Source organism: Nerophis ophidion, linkage group LG21, assembly GCF_033978795.1.
Source record: "Nerophis ophidion isolate RoL-2023_Sa linkage group LG21, RoL_Noph_v1.0, whole genome shotgun sequence".
NCBI lineage: Eukaryota > Metazoa > Chordata > Actinopteri > Syngnathiformes > Syngnathidae > Nerophis > Nerophis ophidion.
The window spans coordinates 26248462-26268114 of NC_084631.1; the positions used below are offsets into that span (position 1 = coordinate 26248462).

At 37.3% G+C, this 19653-nt stretch overlaps 2 protein-coding genes across 10 annotated transcripts in view; one reads left to right on the forward strand and one right to left on the reverse strand.

Moving 5' to 3' along the window:
- casd1 (CAS1 domain containing 1) overlaps positions 1-18485 on the forward strand; it is a 126568-nt gene extending 108083 nt beyond the window's left edge. For 4 of the 6 annotated variants that reach the window (XM_061882378.1, XM_061882373.1, XM_061882379.1 and 1 more), the window contains one exon: positions 7427-8809. In XM_061882378.1, the coding sequence (XP_061738362.1) occupies positions 7427-7696 (270 nt within the window). In that variant the 3' untranslated portion in view covers positions 7697-8809. Of the gene's footprint in view, positions 1-7426; positions 8810-11055; positions 11519-17654 lie in introns of those variants that run through there. The other 2 variants (XM_061882374.1, XM_061882375.1) reach the window with 2 other exon arrangements.
- The window catches only part of sgce (sarcoglycan, epsilon), a 40664-nt gene continuing 29820 nt past the window's right edge, over positions 8810-19653 (reverse strand). For 2 of the 4 annotated variants that reach the window (XM_061882384.1, XM_061882382.1), the window contains exons 6-12: positions 14990-15152; positions 14714-14928; positions 14491-14517; positions 12015-12203; positions 11906-11949; positions 9108-9145; positions 8810-9018 (exon numbers count right to left, since the gene is read on the reverse strand). In XM_061882384.1, coding sequence (XP_061738368.1) covers positions 8968-9018; positions 9108-9145; positions 11906-11949; positions 12015-12203; positions 14491-14517; positions 14714-14928; positions 14990-15152 — 727 coding nt within the window. In that variant the 3' untranslated portion in view covers positions 8810-8967. The remainder of the gene's footprint in view (positions 9019-9107; positions 9146-11905; positions 11950-12014; positions 12204-14490; positions 14518-14713; positions 14929-14989; positions 15153-19653) is intronic. The other 2 variants (XM_061882383.1, XM_061882385.1) reach the window with 2 other exon arrangements.

The following is a 19653-nucleotide window of genomic DNA, read 5'->3' on the forward strand; positions in this document are numbered from 1 at the left end:
TATATATATATATATATATATTTATATATATATATACATGTATATATATATGTGTGTGTGTGTGTGTGTGTGTGTGTGTGTGTATATATATATATATATGTCTTGATTGGATTATCCAGAGAATAGTGCTCGATACCGTGGTAGAGCGCAATATGTATGTGTGGGAAAAATCACAAGAGTACTTCATCTCTACATAACTGTTTCATGAGGGGTTCCCCTCAAAATCTCCTGATTGAGGGAACCCCTCATGAAACAGTTCTGCAGAGATGAAATAGTCTTGTGATTTTTCCCACACATACATATTTATGTGTATATATATATATATATATATATATGTGTGTGTGTGTGGGTGTGTGTGTGTGTGTGTGTGTGTGTGTGTGTGTGTGTGTGTGTGTGTGTGTGTATATACATATATGTATATATATATATTAGGGGTGTGGGGGGAAATCGATTCGAATACAAATCGCGATTCTCACATTGTGCGATTCAGAATCGATTCTCTTTTTTTTTATATTCGATTTTATTTATTTTTTATTTTTTATTTTTTTTATCAATCCAACAAAACAATACACAGCAATACCATAACACTGCAATCCAATTCCAAACCTGACCCAGCAACACTCAGAACTGCAATAAACAGAGCAATTGAAAGGAGACACGAACACGACACAGAACAAACCAAAAGAAGTGAAACCAAAATTAGTATTATCAACAACAGTATCAATATTAGTTATAATTTCAGTTTAGCAGTTATTAAACATCCCTCATTGACATTATCATTAGACATTTGTAAAAATAAAATAAAAGAACAATAGTGTCACAGTGGCTTACACTTGCATCGCATCTCATAAGTTTGACAACACACTGCGCCCAATGTTTTCACAAAGGTAAAATAAGTCGTATTTTTGGTTCGTTTAATAGTTCGAACAAATTTACATTATTGCCATCAGTTGATAGAACATTGTCCTTTACAATTATAAAAGCTTTTTAAAAAAAAAATCTACTACTCTGCTAGCATGTCAGCAGACTGGGGTAGATCCTGCTGAAATCCTATGTATTGAATGAATAGACGATCCTTTTAAATAGGTAAAATATCGTTTTTGAATCGAGAATCGCGTTGAATCGGAAAAAAACGATATATAATCGAATCGCGACCCCAAGAATCGATATTGAATCGAATCATGGGACACCCAAAGATTCGCAGCCCTAGTATATATCCATCTTCTTCCACTTATCCGAGGTCGGGATGCGGGGGCAGGTGCCTAAGCAGGGAAACCCAGACTTCCCTCTCCCCAGCTACTTCGTCCAGCTCCTCCCGGGGGATCCTGAGGCGTTCCCAGGCCAGCCGGCAGACATAGTCTTCTCAAAGTGTCCTGGGTCTTCCCCCTGGCCTCCTACCGGTCATATGTGCCCGAAACACCTCCCTCGGGAGGCGTTCGGGTGGGATATATATATATATATATATATATATATATGTATGTATGTATGTATACATATATATATATGTATGTATGTATGTATGTATACATATATATATATGTATGTATGTATGTATGTATACATATATATATATGTATGTATGTATGTATGTATACATATATATATGTATGTATGTATGTATGTATACATATATATATATGTATGTATGTATGTATACATATATATATATATTTATATATATATATATATATATATATATATATATATATATATATATGTGTATATATACACATATATATATATATGTATATATATACACACCCATCCATCCATCCATTTTTGGTCGCGGGGGGCGTTGGTGCCTATATATACAAACCCCGTTTCCATAGGGGTTGGGAAATTGTGTTAGATGTAAATATAAACGGAATACAAAGATTTGCAAATCCTTTTCAACCCATATTCAGTTGGATACACCACAAAGACAAGATATTTGATTTTCAAACTCATAAACCTTATTTTTTTTTTGCAAATAATAATTAACTTAGATTTTCATGTCTGCAACACGTGCCAAAATAGTTGGGAAAGGGCATGTTCACCACTGTGTTACATCACCTTTTCTTTTAACAACACTCAATAAACGTTTGGGAACTGAGGAGACTTAATTGTTGAAGCTTTGAAAGTGGAATTCTTTCTTATTCCTGTTTAATGTAGAGCTTCAGTCGTTCTACAGTCTCCCCTGTCGTATTTTACGCTTCAGAATACGCCACACATTTTCGATGGGAGAGAGGTCTGGACTGCAGGCGGGCCAGGAAAGTACCCGCACTCTTTTACTACGAAACCACGCTGTTGTAACTTGTGGCTTGGCATTGTCTTGCTGAAATAAGCAGGGGCGTCCATGATAATGTTGCTTGGATGACAACATATGTTGCTCCAAAACCTGTATGGACCATTCAGCATTAATGGTGCCTTCACAGATGTGTAAGTTACCCATGCCTTGGGCACTAATGCACCCCCATACCATCACAGATGCTGGCTTTTGAACTTTGCCCCCGGATGGTTATCTTTCTCTTTGTTCCGGAGGACACCATGTCCACAGTTTCCAATTATAATTTAAAATGTGGACTTGTCAGACCACAGAACACTTTTCCACTTTGCATAGCGACGTTCTTTGGTGTTGTTGATAAATGGGTTTTGCTTTGCATGGCAGAGTTTTAACTTGCACTTACAGATGTAGCAACTAACTGTAGTTACTGACAGTGGTTTTATGAAGTGTTTCTGAGCCCATGGTGTGATATCCTTTACACACTGATGTCGGTTTTTGATGCAGTACTGCCTGAGGGGTCAAAGGTCCGTAATATCATCGCTTACGTGCAGTGATTTCTCTAGATTCTCTGAACCTTTTGATGATTTTACGGACCTTAGATGGTAAAATCCCTAAATTCGTTGCAATAGCTCGTTGAGAAATGTTGTTCCAAAACTGTTTGATAATTTGCTTACAAAGTGGGGACCCTCACCCCATCCTTGTTTGTGAACTACTTAGCATTTCATTGAAGCTGCTTTTATACCCAATCATGGCACCCACCTGTTCCCAATTAGCCTGCACACTCGTGAGATGTTCCAAATAAGTGTTTGATGAGCATTTCTCAACTTTATCAGTATTTATTGCCACCTTTCCCAACTTCTTTGTCATGTTTTGCTGGCATCAAATTCTGAAGTTGATAATTATTTGCAAAAAAAAAAAAATAATCAGCTTGAACATCAAACATTCAACTGAATATGGGTTGAAAATGATTTGCAAATCATAGTATTCCGTTTATATTTACATCTAACACAATTTCCCAACTCGTATAGAAACGGGGTTTACACATATACATATATATATATATATATATATATATATATATATATATATATATATATATATATATATATATATATATATATATATATATATATATATATATGTATATATGTATGTATGTATGTATGTATGTGTGTGTGTGTGTGTGAGTGTGTATGTAGGGCTGGGCAATATTGCTTTTTTTTAATATCGCAAGATTTTTAGGCCATATCGCGATATACGATATATATTACGATATTTTGCCTTGGCCTTGAATGAACACTTGATGCATATAATCACAGCAGTATGATGTTCATATGTGTATACATTAAAACATTGTTCTGCATGCTGCATTCATATATGCTACTTTTAAACTTTCATGCAGAGAGGGAAATCACAACTAAGTCAATTGACCAAAAGTATATTTATTAAAGTTATTAAGCAATGGCACAAACATTCAAGTCATTTCCAAAACATAAAGTGCAAGATTGTCAGAGACATTTTAAGTGTCAAATAAAATTGAGCTGCATAATAGGAAATCAAATAGTATTCGTCCTTCACTATGTGGTAGGTTACTAAGGTTATGAAATTCTCTTCATTCTCTAGCGAGTGACTTTTCAAATGATGCTACATATTAGCAGTAATGCTACTTTTTATAGCAACGCTTTCGCCCCACACTTGAAAAATTACGGTTGTCTGTTCGACATATTTCCACTTGAAGCCGAACCACCGCCAGACGATGGAAACCCTACTGTTTTTATTGGGAATTAAGTCTTCCTGCATTTGTTACAAGATCCGCACCTTGTTTCTCTTAGGGCTACGTTAGCAGCTAACGTTAGCCACGCCGCTACCTCTCTGCTGGGTGAGGGCGTGTGTGTGACGTATGACGTGACAGTTGTGACGTATGTAAGAATGTGCCTGCTTGTCTGTGAGGAGAGACAGGAAAGAGTGTGAAGAGCCTGAATTCCTGCAGCTAAAAGCTACTGGTGAGAACGTATACTCGAATATTACGATAGTCATTTTCTATATCGCACAGAGACAAACCTGCGATATATCGATATATCGCCCAGCCCTATGTGTAGGTATACATACATATATGTGTGTGTGTGTGTGTGTGTGTGTGTATATATATATATATATATATATATATATATACATCAGAATCAGAAACGTTTTTATTGCCATTGTTTGAGAACGGGTTCACAAACTACGAATTTTGCCTGGTTTTTTGGCACTAATGTGACGCCATAGTTATGTTTGAAAGCTCATACCGGCATTCTTCCCTACTTGGCACACAGCATCAAGGTTTGGAATTGGGGGTTAAATCACCAAAAATGATTCCCGGCCGCTGCTGCTCACTGCTCCCCTCACCTCCCAGGGGGTGAACGAGGGGATGGGTCAAATGCAGAGGACAAATTTCACCACACCTAGTGTGTGTGTGACAATCATTGGTACTTTAACTTAATGTAGCAGGTACTTTAGCTAATATAGTATAAATAAATGACACTTATTATTATCATTTTTAGTGATAATACTGCTAACATTAACAATATTAAATAATCACATGTATGTAGAAAATAAACACGACAGTACACAGTGTTGTCACTATGTCAGGTGTAACTGCGCTCCAGCGGCCGTTTTCATTCATTGTCTTTACTGTAGCATAAAAATTGCAGATGGCCATAAAACGCCACAATACTCAGTCACCATATTTAAGTACCCAAAATAAAGACTCGACATAAATATAAATTCAATCGGATCAGAAAGATTGGAGGAAACAGGATTAAAACCTGATGCTAACCGCCCATAGAAAATACATGGGTACGGCTACTATCTACTATTAGCAAACAAATTCACTTACCAACTCGGCGTAATATCTCAACATAGACACACACTTTCGTCGCAACTCAGCCCTGATGATCGGCACCTAGAAGTTTACAATTAGTTGTAAAATGTTCGACGGTTGTTTTTACTATATGCAAGCAAACGACAACTTTAAAACATAACGGCTTCGGCCTAGCCGAGTAGTGCAAGAATGATCTCTGGGATCACTAACGCCCTCTAGCACCAGGAGGCCGGAGAACAGGAGCCTCACTTTGTACGTGTTTTGCAGCAGTTTTATGATTGCCCAGCACAAGGAATACGTTACACACATACAGTTGTTGACAAAATACACTGTACATTATATACCTCAGCTAACTAAACTATGGAAATGTATAACATAATTCATATAGCAATACGGTCTCACTACACAGCAGACAGCAGTTAGGCGAATAGTTGAGCAATCCACGGGAGGCTCAGCTGGCTGTGACTCACCGCAAGTAATTCTCAGTATTTGAACGGGAAATGTGAAAATTAAGCGATTTTGCATAAAAAATTATTTAAAACTGGTGAAGTTAAATGGAAAATAACTTTATAGTATAATCAGTGTATACATATAACAATATAATTAATTTTAAAAATGTTTTCTTTCCACGATGGCAGGTGAGGCCACAACTCACCTGTCACTGATACACACACATAAATGTGTATAGGGAACAAGTGGTAGAAAATGGCTGGATGGATATACACGTGTATATATATATGTGGGTGTGTATATATATATATATATATATATATATATATATATATATATATATATACTGTACATATATATGTGTGTGTAAATATATATATAGGGACGGCGTGGCGCAGTGGGAGAGTGGCCGTGCGCAACCCGAGGGGCCCTGGTTCAAATCCCACCTAGTACCAACCTCGTCACGTCCGTTGTGTCCTGAGCAAGACACTTCACCCTTGCTCCTGATGGGTGCTGGTTGTCGCCTTGCATGGCAGCTCCCTCCATCAGTGTGTGAATGTGAATGTGTGTGTGTGAATGGGTAAATGTGGAAGTAGTGTCAAAGCGCTTTGAGTACCTTGAAGGTAGAAAAGCGCTATACAAGTACAACCCATTTATTTATATATATGTTGGTGCGTGTATATATGTATATATACACACACGTATATGTTTATATATACACGTGTGTGTGTGCGTGTATATATGTATATATACACACACGTATATGTTTATATATACACGTGTGTGTGTGTGTGTGTATATATATATATACATATACACACATATATATATATATATACATATATATATATATATACACATGTATATATATACATATATATATATATATATATATATGTATATATGTCTTGATTGGATTATCCAGAGAATAGTGCTCGATACCGAAATCTCCTGATGATTGAGGGAACCCCTCATGAAACAGTTCTGTAGAGATGAAGTAGTCTTGTGATTTTTCCCACACCTACATATATATGTATATATATATATATATAAACACACATAAATATATATATAGATATAGATATAGATATGATATACAAACCCCGCTTCCATATGAGTTGGGAAATTGTTTTAGATGTAAATATAAACGGAATACAACGATTTGCAAATCCTTTTCAACCCATATTCAATTGAATGCATTACAAAGACAAGATATTTGATGTTCAAACTCATAATTTTTTTTTTTTTTCAAATAATAATTAACTTAGAATTTCATGGCTGCAACACGTGCCAAAGTAGTTGGGAAAGGGCATGTTCACCACTGTGTTACATCACCTTTTCTTTTAACAACACTCAATAAACGTTTGGGAGCTGAGGAAACTAATTGTTGAAGCTTTGAAAGTGGAATTCTTTCCCATTCCTGTTTTATGTTTTTTATCAGTATTTATTGCCACCTTTCCCAACTTCTATGTCATGTGTTGCTGGTATCAAATTCTAAAGTTAATGATTATTTGCAAAAAATAAAAAATATTTATGAGTTTGAACACCAAATATGTTGTCTTTATAGCATATTCAACTGAATATGGGTTAAATGATTTGCCAATCATTGTATTTCGTTTATATTTACATCGTACACAATTTCCCAACTCATATGGAAATGGGGTTTGTATATCTAGATAGATATAAACATATCTATATAGATATCAATATAGATATTGATATATATATATGTATATATATATACATACATATATATATATATGCATAAAGCTGCAAACCAGTTATCGAGGTTAATAAGAATAGCCAACTAACTTGTTGCTGCCACCTGGCGGCCGATGGTGTTGTTGCAGCTGTTTATCTGTCAGTACCATATCTGGCTGGCGGCGGACACCAAGGGCATCCTGATCCTGATCCCGGGAAACCCTTCTCTGAACATCATGGTCAGCTCCTTTATCTTCGTGTGCGTAGCTCACGAGATCTCGCTCATCACTAACGACCTCGCCCAGGTGGTTATCCCAAAGGACACGGTGGCTCTGCTGAAAAGAGTGGGGGCTGTTGGGGTCCTGGCGCTACTGGTCCAGATGATGACCAGAGACAGTTCGCCGGCGCATGGGACCTGATTAAGACCTGCTGACTCTCTATTTAGGATGAGGAGGCTGCTGATGGACCACACGACTCGTCTGCCTGCTGTGTTAGTCGCACACTGAAGAACTATTCCAAAACAAGTTTACATGAGCCATTAGTTCAAGCATTTCAAGACTTACAGCAGACTGAAGGATCAACATTCCGTCCACTTCAACTATCTGCTTCTGCTTGATGACCTTCAATACTTCAAATATGCAAACTCGCTCTGACATGACACATTTTGCTAACTTTTTGTGTGAGTAATTTGGTCCTGTGGTCATCTGCTGTCGCTCTGAAATTCTGTGTAATACATGTACAGTATTTAATTATTTAAAATGAAGCTGATGTTTTATACTTTTATTTTGTAACTTTGGTGAATTGAAGACAAGTATTAGGTTTGACGATCGTAGAAGATGCACTTCACAAGTTAGCCACACGTTGCAAGACAAGCACAGACTGGCACAACAAGAAACATTTGGCCCTGTCGCCGCCTACAGCACTTTTGACTCCATGTTAAAGAAGTGCAGACTATTTTCTGCGCTTAAGCAGCTTTTTATTAAGGAAATCAAGTGACTGATACATTTTGTATTTGTAATTGAACATTATTATTATTCCATGGATCACTTCCAGTCATCGTGGTACTTCATTGTTCATTTTGGTAGCGTAACAGCGACGACTATTTATATACTCTTTGAAAGATGTTACACAAGTAACCCTTTTTTTGTGACGTCTTAAAAAATGTGAAAGTATCCATATTATTTATAAATACATTTTATTCTGCTGTACTGTACATAACATTGGTAAAAAAAAAAATTATAAAATGTGCACTGTTGCCTTCTACTATGTGCAGATTTGTATTCATTTAACAAACTAAGGGTGTTGAAAACTATTTAAATCCAAATTGCGGTTCTCACATATTCCTAAAATACTTGACTTCATAAAAGGACATGTCCACGCTTACTTGCTGTGGGTTTAGGTCAGGTTTCATTTTGATTTTTCTATCAAGTAACTACATTGCAAGAATGATTTGAATCGGCCGTTGTTTTTAATTGAGAATCTAATCGTGAGTTGCAGGATTGACATCTCTAATAAACACCCATACAAAACAATTGTTATATGTGAACATTTAATGATAAATGCTCTTTTCCCTGTGCAATGAAAGTGAAACTATGCAATACGTTCAGCAACCATAGCACATGATATTCAAAAGTTCCCTTTAAGACACTTTGTAAGCATGAACACAAGAAGGAATTTTCATCAAATTAGATTACAAATTCAGTGCTTCGGCCACTTTTCTCTCTTCAGGAATACCATTTACCTAAAAACAACAAAGACAAAGAGTTACTTTGAAATGCTACAAACTCAAGTTTAGATGAAAGTAGACTTGAAATAGATTCCAACTCCTACCTCCAACCTTCTAAATGTGGACATGACATAGTTATCTCCTTTGTTAGCGGTGAAAAGAAAGAGGATCATGTTAGTGCACCATGCACACCACACGAGGGCGCACTCCAGGCAGTGTAAGCACATGGCTCTGAATAGTAGTAGTGCCAATCATTGTTAGAGGGATGTGTGCAAGAGTGGTGTATAAAGAGTATGGCCGACAAAGAGAGGCGCCATGTGTATATATATATATATATATATATATATATATATATATAGGTGCTGGTCATATTATTAGAATATCATGAAAAAGTTGATTTATTTCATTAATTCCATTTAGAAAGTCAAACTTGTAGTTTGTATACATTCTTTCCAAACAGACTGATACATTTCAAGTGTTTTTTGCCAAAAAGGAGATGATTATAGCTGACAACCAATGAAAACCCTAAATTCAACATCTCAGAAAATTAAAATATTGTGAAAAGGTCAGATATTGAAGATACCTGGTGCCACACTCTAATTAGCTAACTAACTCAAAACACCTGGAAAAGCCTTTAAATGGTCTCTCGTTTTGATTCTATATGACACACAATCATGGGGAAGACTGCTGACTGGACAACTGTCCAAAAGATGACCATTGATACTTTAAAGAAGGAGGGCAAGACACAACAGGTCATTGCCAAAGAGGTTGGATGTTCCCAGAGCTTTGTGTCCAAGCACATTAATAGAGAGGCAAAGGGAAGACAAAGATGTGGTAGAAAAAGTGTACAAGCAAGAGTGATAACCGCGCCCTGGAGAGGATTGTCAAACAAAACCGATTCAAAAATGTGGGGGAGATCCACAAAGAGTGGACTGCAGATGGAGTCAGTGCTTCAAGAACCACCACGCACCGACGTATGCAAGATATGGGCTTCAGCTGTCGCATTCCTTGTGTAAAGCCACTCTTGAATAAGAGACAACGTCAAAAGCGTCCCACCTGGGCTCAAGACAAAAAGGACTGGACTGCTGCTGAGTGGTCCAAAGTTATGTTTTCAGATGAAAGTAAATTTTGTATCTCCTTTGGAAATCAAGATCCCAGGGTCTGGAGGAAGACAGGAGAGGCACAGAATCCACGTTGCCTGAAGTCCAGTGTCGAATTTCCACAATCGGTAATGGTCTGGGGTGCCATGTCATCTGCTGGTGTTGGTCCACTGTGTTTCCTGAGGTCTAGGGTCAATGCAGCAGTCTACCAGGAAGTTTTAGAACACTTTATGCTGCCTGCCGCGGATCAATTTTATGGAGGTGAAGATTTCATTTTCCAACGTGACTTGGCACCTGCACACAGTACCTGGTTTAAGGACCATGGTATCCCTGTTCTTGATTGGCCTGCAAACTCACCTGACCTTAACCCCATAGAAAACCTATGGGGTATTGTGAAGCGGAAGATGCAAGATGCCAGACCCAACAATGCTGAAGAGCTGAAGGCCACTATTAAAGCAACCTGGGCTCTCATAACACCTGAGGAGTGCAACAGACCGGTCGACTCCATGCCACGCCGTATTGCTGCAGCAATTCAGGCAGAAGGAGCTGCAACTAAGTATTGATTGCCGTACATGCTGAAACTTTCCATCTTCATACTTTTCAGTTGGCCCACATTTCTAAAAAAAATTTTTTGGTACTAACTGATATTCTAATTTTCTGAGATACTGAATTTGGGATCTTCAGTAATTGTCAGTACTAATCATCAAAATGTAAAGAAATAAACATTTCAAATGTATCACTTTGTGTGTAATGAATTGATATATGTAAGTTTCACGTTCTGAATATAATTACTGAAAAACATCAACTTTTTCATGATATTCTAATAATATGAACAGAACCTGTGTGTGTGTGTGTATATATATATATATATATATATATATATATATATATATATATTACTAAACCTACTCCAGCTCATAAAGTTTTAATAAAACATGCTTTTATTTTGCAGCCGTATTTGACGTATTCCGCTGCTACGTTTCTGCAATGTTTGATGACTAGCAGCCACCCGACGGTGCAGTAAACGTAAAAAACTACACGGAAGCATCAAAAATCACGTGTTGTGACTTTTGTGTGAAGTAGCCCATATGAAATGGTCTATTTGTAATCTCTGCATGTGTCACTCATCTATTTTCTAAAACACATCAATAAGTGTACTTTTGTCATTATTTCCCATATTTCTGCACAATAATTCAGATATGGTATAACTGGTGGGCACCAGAGAATACGGAGTGATTTTTGGTCTACAACTGATTTGGCTTTATTCATTACTGACGTACTTATGTTTTGTATTTTTGATATTTCGAGTACATTTTATTTTTATCATTATATCCAAAATGGTTTATTTTACACTTCAATGTCCGTCTGTTTGTGTTTCAATTTCTCTTCTGCTAAATAACATTTTTTTAGTTTTAGTGTGAGTCGCCCAAAGTCTGTTTTTGTCAAACCATCTCTTTAATGTAGGAATTTCTTCTGTTATTTGTGTTCTCTCTGCTGGCACAAGACGCTGTGATGGGTGGCAAACCTTCACTTCCTTTTACACCAACAAGGCGCCGCAAACACAAAGTTGGTAGTGGTTATGTCGCCATGTTGTCACATGACTGGCTTTTGACCAGTAATTGAGCCTGAAACCCAATACTGGGAATTGTTCTACTCTGGCTGCAACTACAAGTAGAACCCTTATTGGAGGAAGGTACCTTCACAGACCTCACAACTGCTGTTGCAGGATAAAAAGTTGGCCATACTGTGAATATTAGTAGCGACAGGTAGAACCCCAATTGGAGGCAGGTACATTCACACACCTGATGGCTGCTGTTGCGGGATAGTGATCTGGTTGTGCAGGTTCCTGCAGCGGGAAAGACACATGAGGTCGCATCGGGACACTTGAATGTGGTGGTGAGCGCTACTCACGTCTGCGCCTGCATGAGCGGCATGCTGGTGGTCTCGTAGTTGTCGGGATGGATGGGCGGCACCACCTCGCCGCTGACGGGGTTGAAGACGGGCAGCGTGGAAAGTGGCCAGGAGATTTCTCGGTTCTTGGCCATGCTGCGCATCTCTTTGGTGGACTTTTGGATGGAGCTGTGGTGCACCAGCTGAATGCTGCATTACATTCATTGTGTTTAGGTCAAAGGTTATATTCACTTCTGAAAGCAGTGTATCATTGTCAGGTGCACGTAATAGAGTAAATGTATTCCCTTTTAAAGGAATAGAATTGAATAGAAGCACACAAATATATGGCACTTTACTCATACAGATAATAAATACAGGTTTATCAATAAAAATAATTATGTTTTTTTTTTAATAATTCAAACTGGTTAAGTTACGACAAATAGTTAAAGGGGAGCTGCACATTTTGAGGGGGTATTTTGCGTTCACAATCATGAAAACCATGACAGATGGATTTTTTTAATGCATTCTAAATATTAAATAAATGCGATCAAAAGTCAGTTTACAATGTAAGCTAAAGGAGCCGTTCAATTCTGCATAAAGTGCTTAAACAACATGGAACACCTCCTTTAAGATTGTATATACATGATTTTAAGTGTATCTGTCATGTAGTAACATTTATAATAACATTTATCCATCCATCCATTTTCTACCATTTATTCACTTTGGGGTGGCAGGGGGCACTGGTGCCTATCTCAGCTACAATCGGGCGGGATGCATTACACCCTGGACAAGTCGCCAGCTCATTGCAGGGCCAACACAGATAGACGGATGAAATACACACTCACATTCACACACTAGGGCCGTTTTAGTATTGCCAATCAATCTATCCCATAATAACATTTAATAAAACATAATATACGCGGAGCATTCATCTCAAAAGCGCATCAAACAGTTGTTGTTGTTTTTTAACAACATCCCTGAATATTACTATATGTCTAGGATGCTCGGATGTTCATATATACACATTTGGATGAAGAATGACTCGCCAAGAAAAGGAGGTGGAACCAAGCACCTTTTCCTGTCATTCCCGCCAGTTCCAGGTCCTAAATGCCTGTCAAAGTGTCGAAACTTGTCGGATTATATATTTATGTTATCTACTGTCAAGATCATGATTTATGATCTAGAATACATTTATAGGGAGCAAAGAAGGGAGAAAGCAGCGGACCACTCCTAGATGTCAACATAGTGAGACATAGGAAGTGACCACGTCGCCACTATCAATAGTTTGTCTGCATTAGGGCTTATAATAACAATATGACTAATATTTGTTAATATTTATAATAACAATATGACTAGTATGTGTCAATATTGATAATAATAAGCCTAATAACGTGTAAATATTAATAATAACATCACTAATACTTGTTAACATTTATAATAACATGACTAATACTTATTAAAAATTATAACAACAATATCACTAATACATGTTAATATTATAATAATATCACTAATATGTGTTAATATTTATAATAACAATATTACTAATAATTGTTAACATTTATAATAACATGACTCATACTTGTTAACATTTATAATAACAATATTTATAATAACATCACTAATACTTAATATTTATAATAAAAATATCACTTATACATGTTTATATTCAAGTCACCAAATGTAAATGAAGTATTGTTGGCGCTTTTTAAATGGTTATCTATCGGATTTATGGGCGGGATAGAGGACCTCCCATTGGCTACGCTGTAAGCAGACTTTTATTTACATATATTTAATATTTAGAATGCATTAATCCGTCTGTTCACAATAACGAATGTGAACAATAGGCAATATTTCAAAAAGTGCAGTTCCCCTTTAAATGCACAGAAATATATTAAACACAACATTTTAATTAATGTAAATTAGTTTAACAATTACAAACTCTATCAAATATTTATTGAATATGCGATGATATACATATAATTTGTAAATGCAATTATTGTATTTATTAATTTAAATTAGTTTAATAATTAAAACGAACACATTTTAAAACAGATCAAATATTAAATATACAACTACAAAAACACTAAATAAAATGTGTCTAGAATTACAAAAACTTGAACAATTCATTTGAATTAGTTTATTAGTTAAAACTACATATATAGATCAAAAGGAACTACACAGTAATTTTGTTGTTTAAATACTACATACAATTGTTTTATTTTATTATGAATTTTAAATTGTTGGTTTAGAAAAAGGAAATGAAATTATTTGGACTGAATATTGCATATATGTACAAATAAAAAAATGCATCCTTTGTACTGAGAAAATAGGTTTAAATATGATATTCCTTTAAAAAAACGTGCATAACTAAAATATTATTCAGAGGTCAATTTCTTACATTTTGGAGCAGCTCATGAGAGATGAACATGAATGGGATGAAAAAAGCAAGATGGAGGACAAAAAATGCAGCATACAGGAGAGATGAAAGACTTACGCTGATGTTTGCATGTTTCTTTTTTGCCTAGAAACAAAACAAAGATGGCTGAATTAATACTAATAGCAACTACAATGGCCTGTCAAAGGTGAAATGACCACATAAAGATGATGAAGAGCCATCGCCATGGCAATGCTCCACAGGTTCATGGTGATGGAAAGCTGCAGTAGCGGTCCAGATTAGTCGTCTAGTTTTTGCACGCCAATAAAAAAGACACACTTACACCCCTTCCCTTCGGCAGCACATGCTGTAGCCCAGAATGAAGAGGAGAGCGAGTGCCACTACCGCGGGGATAGCCAGCGTGACCATGAAGTCGGTGAAGTAGTCCCGGCTTTTCAGGTACTCGGACGGCGGCTTGTAATCCCCAAAATCGGCCAGGATACCAGGACCTGCTTCAGGGCGAGTGATGTAGACTGGGGCTACTTTGTTGATGTCCACCTAAACAAGATAGTGGCGTTCAAAGAGTCCAAAGAGGCCAGTTTGTGGTTTGCTTCCTCACCAGGGAGATTTTACACCAGTCAATGTGGAACTGAGCTCTGAATTTCTTGTCACAGCTGATGACAGGCTCCATCTCTTGACTGCAGCGCAGTTGGTTGTGAGGGTTCTCCACTTCACGCAGACACGACGAGAAGGGAACGTCAGCGCCGACCATCACGTACACGCTGGTGCGGGAGAAAGATAGTCATTGGCAATATCTTGGGTGCAATAATCAATCGCAACTGGACTGTCTTGATCTTCTCAGGACACGTTTAGACAGTCTTGAGCGTCTCAGGAGACGTTTGGACTGTTTGGATCGTCTCAGGAGACGTTTGGACTGTCTGGATCGTCTCAGGAGATGTTTGAACTGTTACGATCTTTTAGGAGACGTTTAAACTGTCTTGATCGTCTCAGGAGACGTTTGGACTGTTTCCATTGTCTCAGGAGACGTTTGGACCGTCTGGATCGTCTCAGGAGACGTTTGGACTGTTTCAATCTTTTACGAGACGTTTAGACCCTCTCGATCGTCTCAGGAGACGTTTGGACTGTTTCGATTGTCTCAGGAGACGTTTGGAGTGTCCGGATTGTCTCAGGAGACGTTTGGAGTGTCTGGATTGTCTCGGGAGACGTTTGGACTGTTTCAATCTTTTAGGAGACGTTTAGACTGTCTTGATCGTCTCAGGAGACGTTTGGACTGTTTCGATTGTCTCAGGAAACGTTTGGACTGTCTGGATCGTCTCAGGAGACGTTTGGACTGTCTTAATCGTCTCAGGAGACGTTTGGACTGTCTTGATCGTCTCAGGAGATGTTTAGACTGTCTTGATCGTCTCAGGTGACGTTTGGACTGTTTTCAATTCAAACTATTTATAAAGCACTTTTGATCGTACTGTACAAAACAAAACAAACAAAAATAACACACACACACACAGCAGCACTATTGTACACAAGGCAAAAACAAAACATGTAATTGAATTTAGGATTTGAGGTAAAACGCTACCTTTGAGGCATCCGTACTGAAAAAAAACTCAAATTAACGTTGTACATGTACACTCAGCTCTAGAAGGGACAAAGCCTTTTCTGTAGCTGCCCCTAAACCAAACAATCTGCTTTGGCACATTAGGGCTGCTCAATTAATAGAGCATTTTAAAACCTTGCTTAAAACTCCTTTATTTTCTCAAGCATTTCGCAAACACCAAGGTTTTAAATTGTTTTACGTCATGAGTTTATTTTTTGCTGCTACTTTATTACTGATTATTGTATATTTCCCAGTTGTATTGTTTTTAAGGCTTTCATTATCTTGTGTGTGCTGCGAGGAGGTGGGGACTTCCGCCCGATTGTAGCTGAGATAGGCACCAGCTTCCCCCACCACCCCAAAGGGAATAAGCGGTAGAAAAAAGGATGGATTATCTTCAACATATATTGTTTTAATGTGCTGTATAAACAAGGTTTGACTTGACACAACCTTACTTCATTTAGGACAAAATATTACAGATTTGTATAGAGGTGGTTGAAAACAAATTGATCACAATTAAAAGTATAATGTTAAAAGCTTATTTTTTAATAATAAACACAAAATAGGTTTTTGGGTGTTAAGATTGATGTCTTGGAAAACAGAAAAGTTACAAAATATTTCAAACTATAGCTATTTTACACAAAATGAAGGAGATGATTAATCATGAAGGATTAAATGTTTTGCATAATTCACCGATTGTATCATACCTGATACTGTGTTGAAGTGTGTGGAGTAGTGCCTGTAAAACATTTAAATCACATCTAACATATTGCATGCTGTCGTAAAGTAATTAATCTAGGGTCGTTAGCGTTAACCACTATGCTAACACATTTACGAGAGTCTGTGTTAGTATTATTAACTTACAACAGCACTGTTTTTATATTGTTTCAGTTACACAAATTCCTCAGTAAATTCCCGAAAACGTCACAGTTGAGTTATTGAGTTTGTTTAGCTGATTGGAGAGCTAGCTTCCACAGCTAGTGGATCCTTGACGATGAGTTCTGTTTTGTTTGATCAACCGTTTTACTGACACTGCTTGGAAACAATTATGGTCTGTAAATAAAAAAGTACATATATTAGCTGTGCGGCTAATATATGGAGACGTTTTTGTTCTTCTAAAATTTAGTATGTGCGGCTTGTATACTGGTGCGCGCAATTGTCTGGAAAATACAGTAGAAAATAATCTATAAGGAAGTGAGCTTTTTTTTTTAAAAACTACTTTTTATTTAATAATTCCACAGTGGACAACAAAACAATGACACAAAGCGACTCGGTATTTTTCTTTGACCCAACTCTCTTATTTGAGTCACACAGTAAGAGTATTACTAAAACAACCTTTTTTCATCTCCATAATATCGCTATAACTCGTCCCATTTTGTCGTCCACCGACGCTGAGATCCTTATTCATGATTTTGTTACGTCCCATCTCCATTACTAAAACATATTATTTTAGGGTCTCCCTATGTCCATCTATCCATCCATTTCCTACCGCTTATTCCCTTTTGGGGTCGCGGGGGTCGCTGGTGCCTATCTCAGCAACAATCGGGCGGAAGGCGGGGTACACCCTGGACAAGTCGCCACCTCATCACAGGGCCAACACAGATAGACAGACAACATTCACACTCACATTCACACACTAGGGCCAATTTAGTGTTGCCAATCAACCTATCCCCAGGTGCATGTCTTTGGAAGTGGGAGGAAGCCGGAGTACCCAGAGGGAACCCACGCATTCACGGGGAGGACATGCAAACTCCACACAGAAAGATCCCGAGCCTGGATTTCAACCCAGGATTGCAGGACCCCTCTGCCACCGTGAAGCCCCTCCCTATGTCTAACATTAAAAAATTACAATTGGTAAAAAATGTGGCTGCTAGACTTTTGACAAGAACAAGAAAGTTTGATCCTATTACGCCTACACTGTATATACACACACACACACACACACATACGTATACATATATGCACACATCTATATATACATATATATGTATATATATATATAAACTGATGCTGTACATTGTATTAATGAATGAATAATTGCTTGTTAGGGTTCAATAAGTCATTTTTAAAGTCACCGCATGAGAAAATAATTTTTTTACCATTGTCCATGTAAGTTGCCTTGATCCATTCTTCAAATGTTTCCATAGTTGACTTAGGTGATCGGTATATACAACTGATTACTATGTTTTTGCTATTTTCCTGACATATTTCCATGGTAATACATTCTAAGATATTATCTACAGCAAATGACATGTTTTTTACCACTTTGTAGTTTAGGTTCTTCATCACATACATAGCTACTCCTCCTCCATTTTTGTTGGTTCTGTTAATATAGTTTAGTTCATATCCTTACAGATCAAAATCTATTCCTTTTTTATCATCAATCCATGTTTCTGTGACGGCGATCACTTTGAAGGGTTCGTTAATGTGTTCCAAAAAGTTCTTAATGTTGTGGTAGTTTGCATACAAGCTTCTGCTATTAAAATGAATAATTGACAATTTGTTGTCACTTTTAATGATGCTATTGTATTGCTCATCTGTGTAATAAAAACAATTATTACTAATGTGGGGAAAAAAAATTGTATCTGGATCTATATCGTTTTCCAAATCCTGGTTTGTGTGCTCTTTGTTGCAGAAGTTTTGTAGTTCCATATTTCCTTGCTCAACAATCTTTGATGTCGTTTCAATAATCTCTATAAGTGTAGATGGATGCAGTCCTGAATCTAAGTCTTCTTTTTTAGTCGTCCCTTGCAGCGTAGTAGTGTTGATGTTGAGTTTAGGTGCTTGTTTTCTGTCAGAGACTGTTATCATTGTTGTTGTGGAAGCTGTGTAAACTTAAAATTTGTCCAGGTCTTGGTTGTCATTGACAACATTTACTCTTGCTTCTGGACCTCCATTCAGCTTGATTTTAAAGTTGGCGCTCATGGTTCCCTGGATTTTTCCCTGCTTTCTCAATTCGCGTGCTTTCTTGGCGATTCCAGCATTACGTTTAGTGAGATGCTCATTCATGTACACATTTGTTCCCTTCAGCTTAATTCCCTGTCTCAGCAATGCCATTTTAGATTTTCTGTTTACGAATTTCACGAGCACGACTGGAGTGGCGTTGTTGTCTCTTCTGTTCAGTGGGATGCATGTTTCGATGGTATCAATGTCGATTTCAATTTCCTTGGATTGCAGAAAGTTGAACACTTGCTGTTCTGACGAGACAAGATCAATTTCATCTGGTTCACCTACATTATTCACAGCCTTCGCATAGGATCTTGGTTTAATTTGATGCCCTGTCACGATGATATCATTCATTCGTTTATCCTGCTCCATTTCATCTATGATATTCCACAGCACGTAGTTGTCTTCTTGAAGGGTCTTCATTTGTTGGCGCATATCTTCTTGAAAGGTCTTCAATTGTTGGCACATATCAGAGACTTCATTTTTTTCTGGTGATGATGTGAGTTTGCAGACTTTCAATATTTTGCTGCAGACTTTTCACATCTTGTTTGTGTTCTTCCATTGCTTTTTTCAGATCTTTTTTTATTTATTTAATTTCTTCCTTCATTTCTATCCAACCTTCTTTTAATTCATGGAGTATTTTTAGTAGTACTCCTTGTTCCCCTTCATTTCCTGTGTCCACTCTCAAATCTTGGTCCCAGTTGTGTCCTGTGTCGGCTGACACCGAA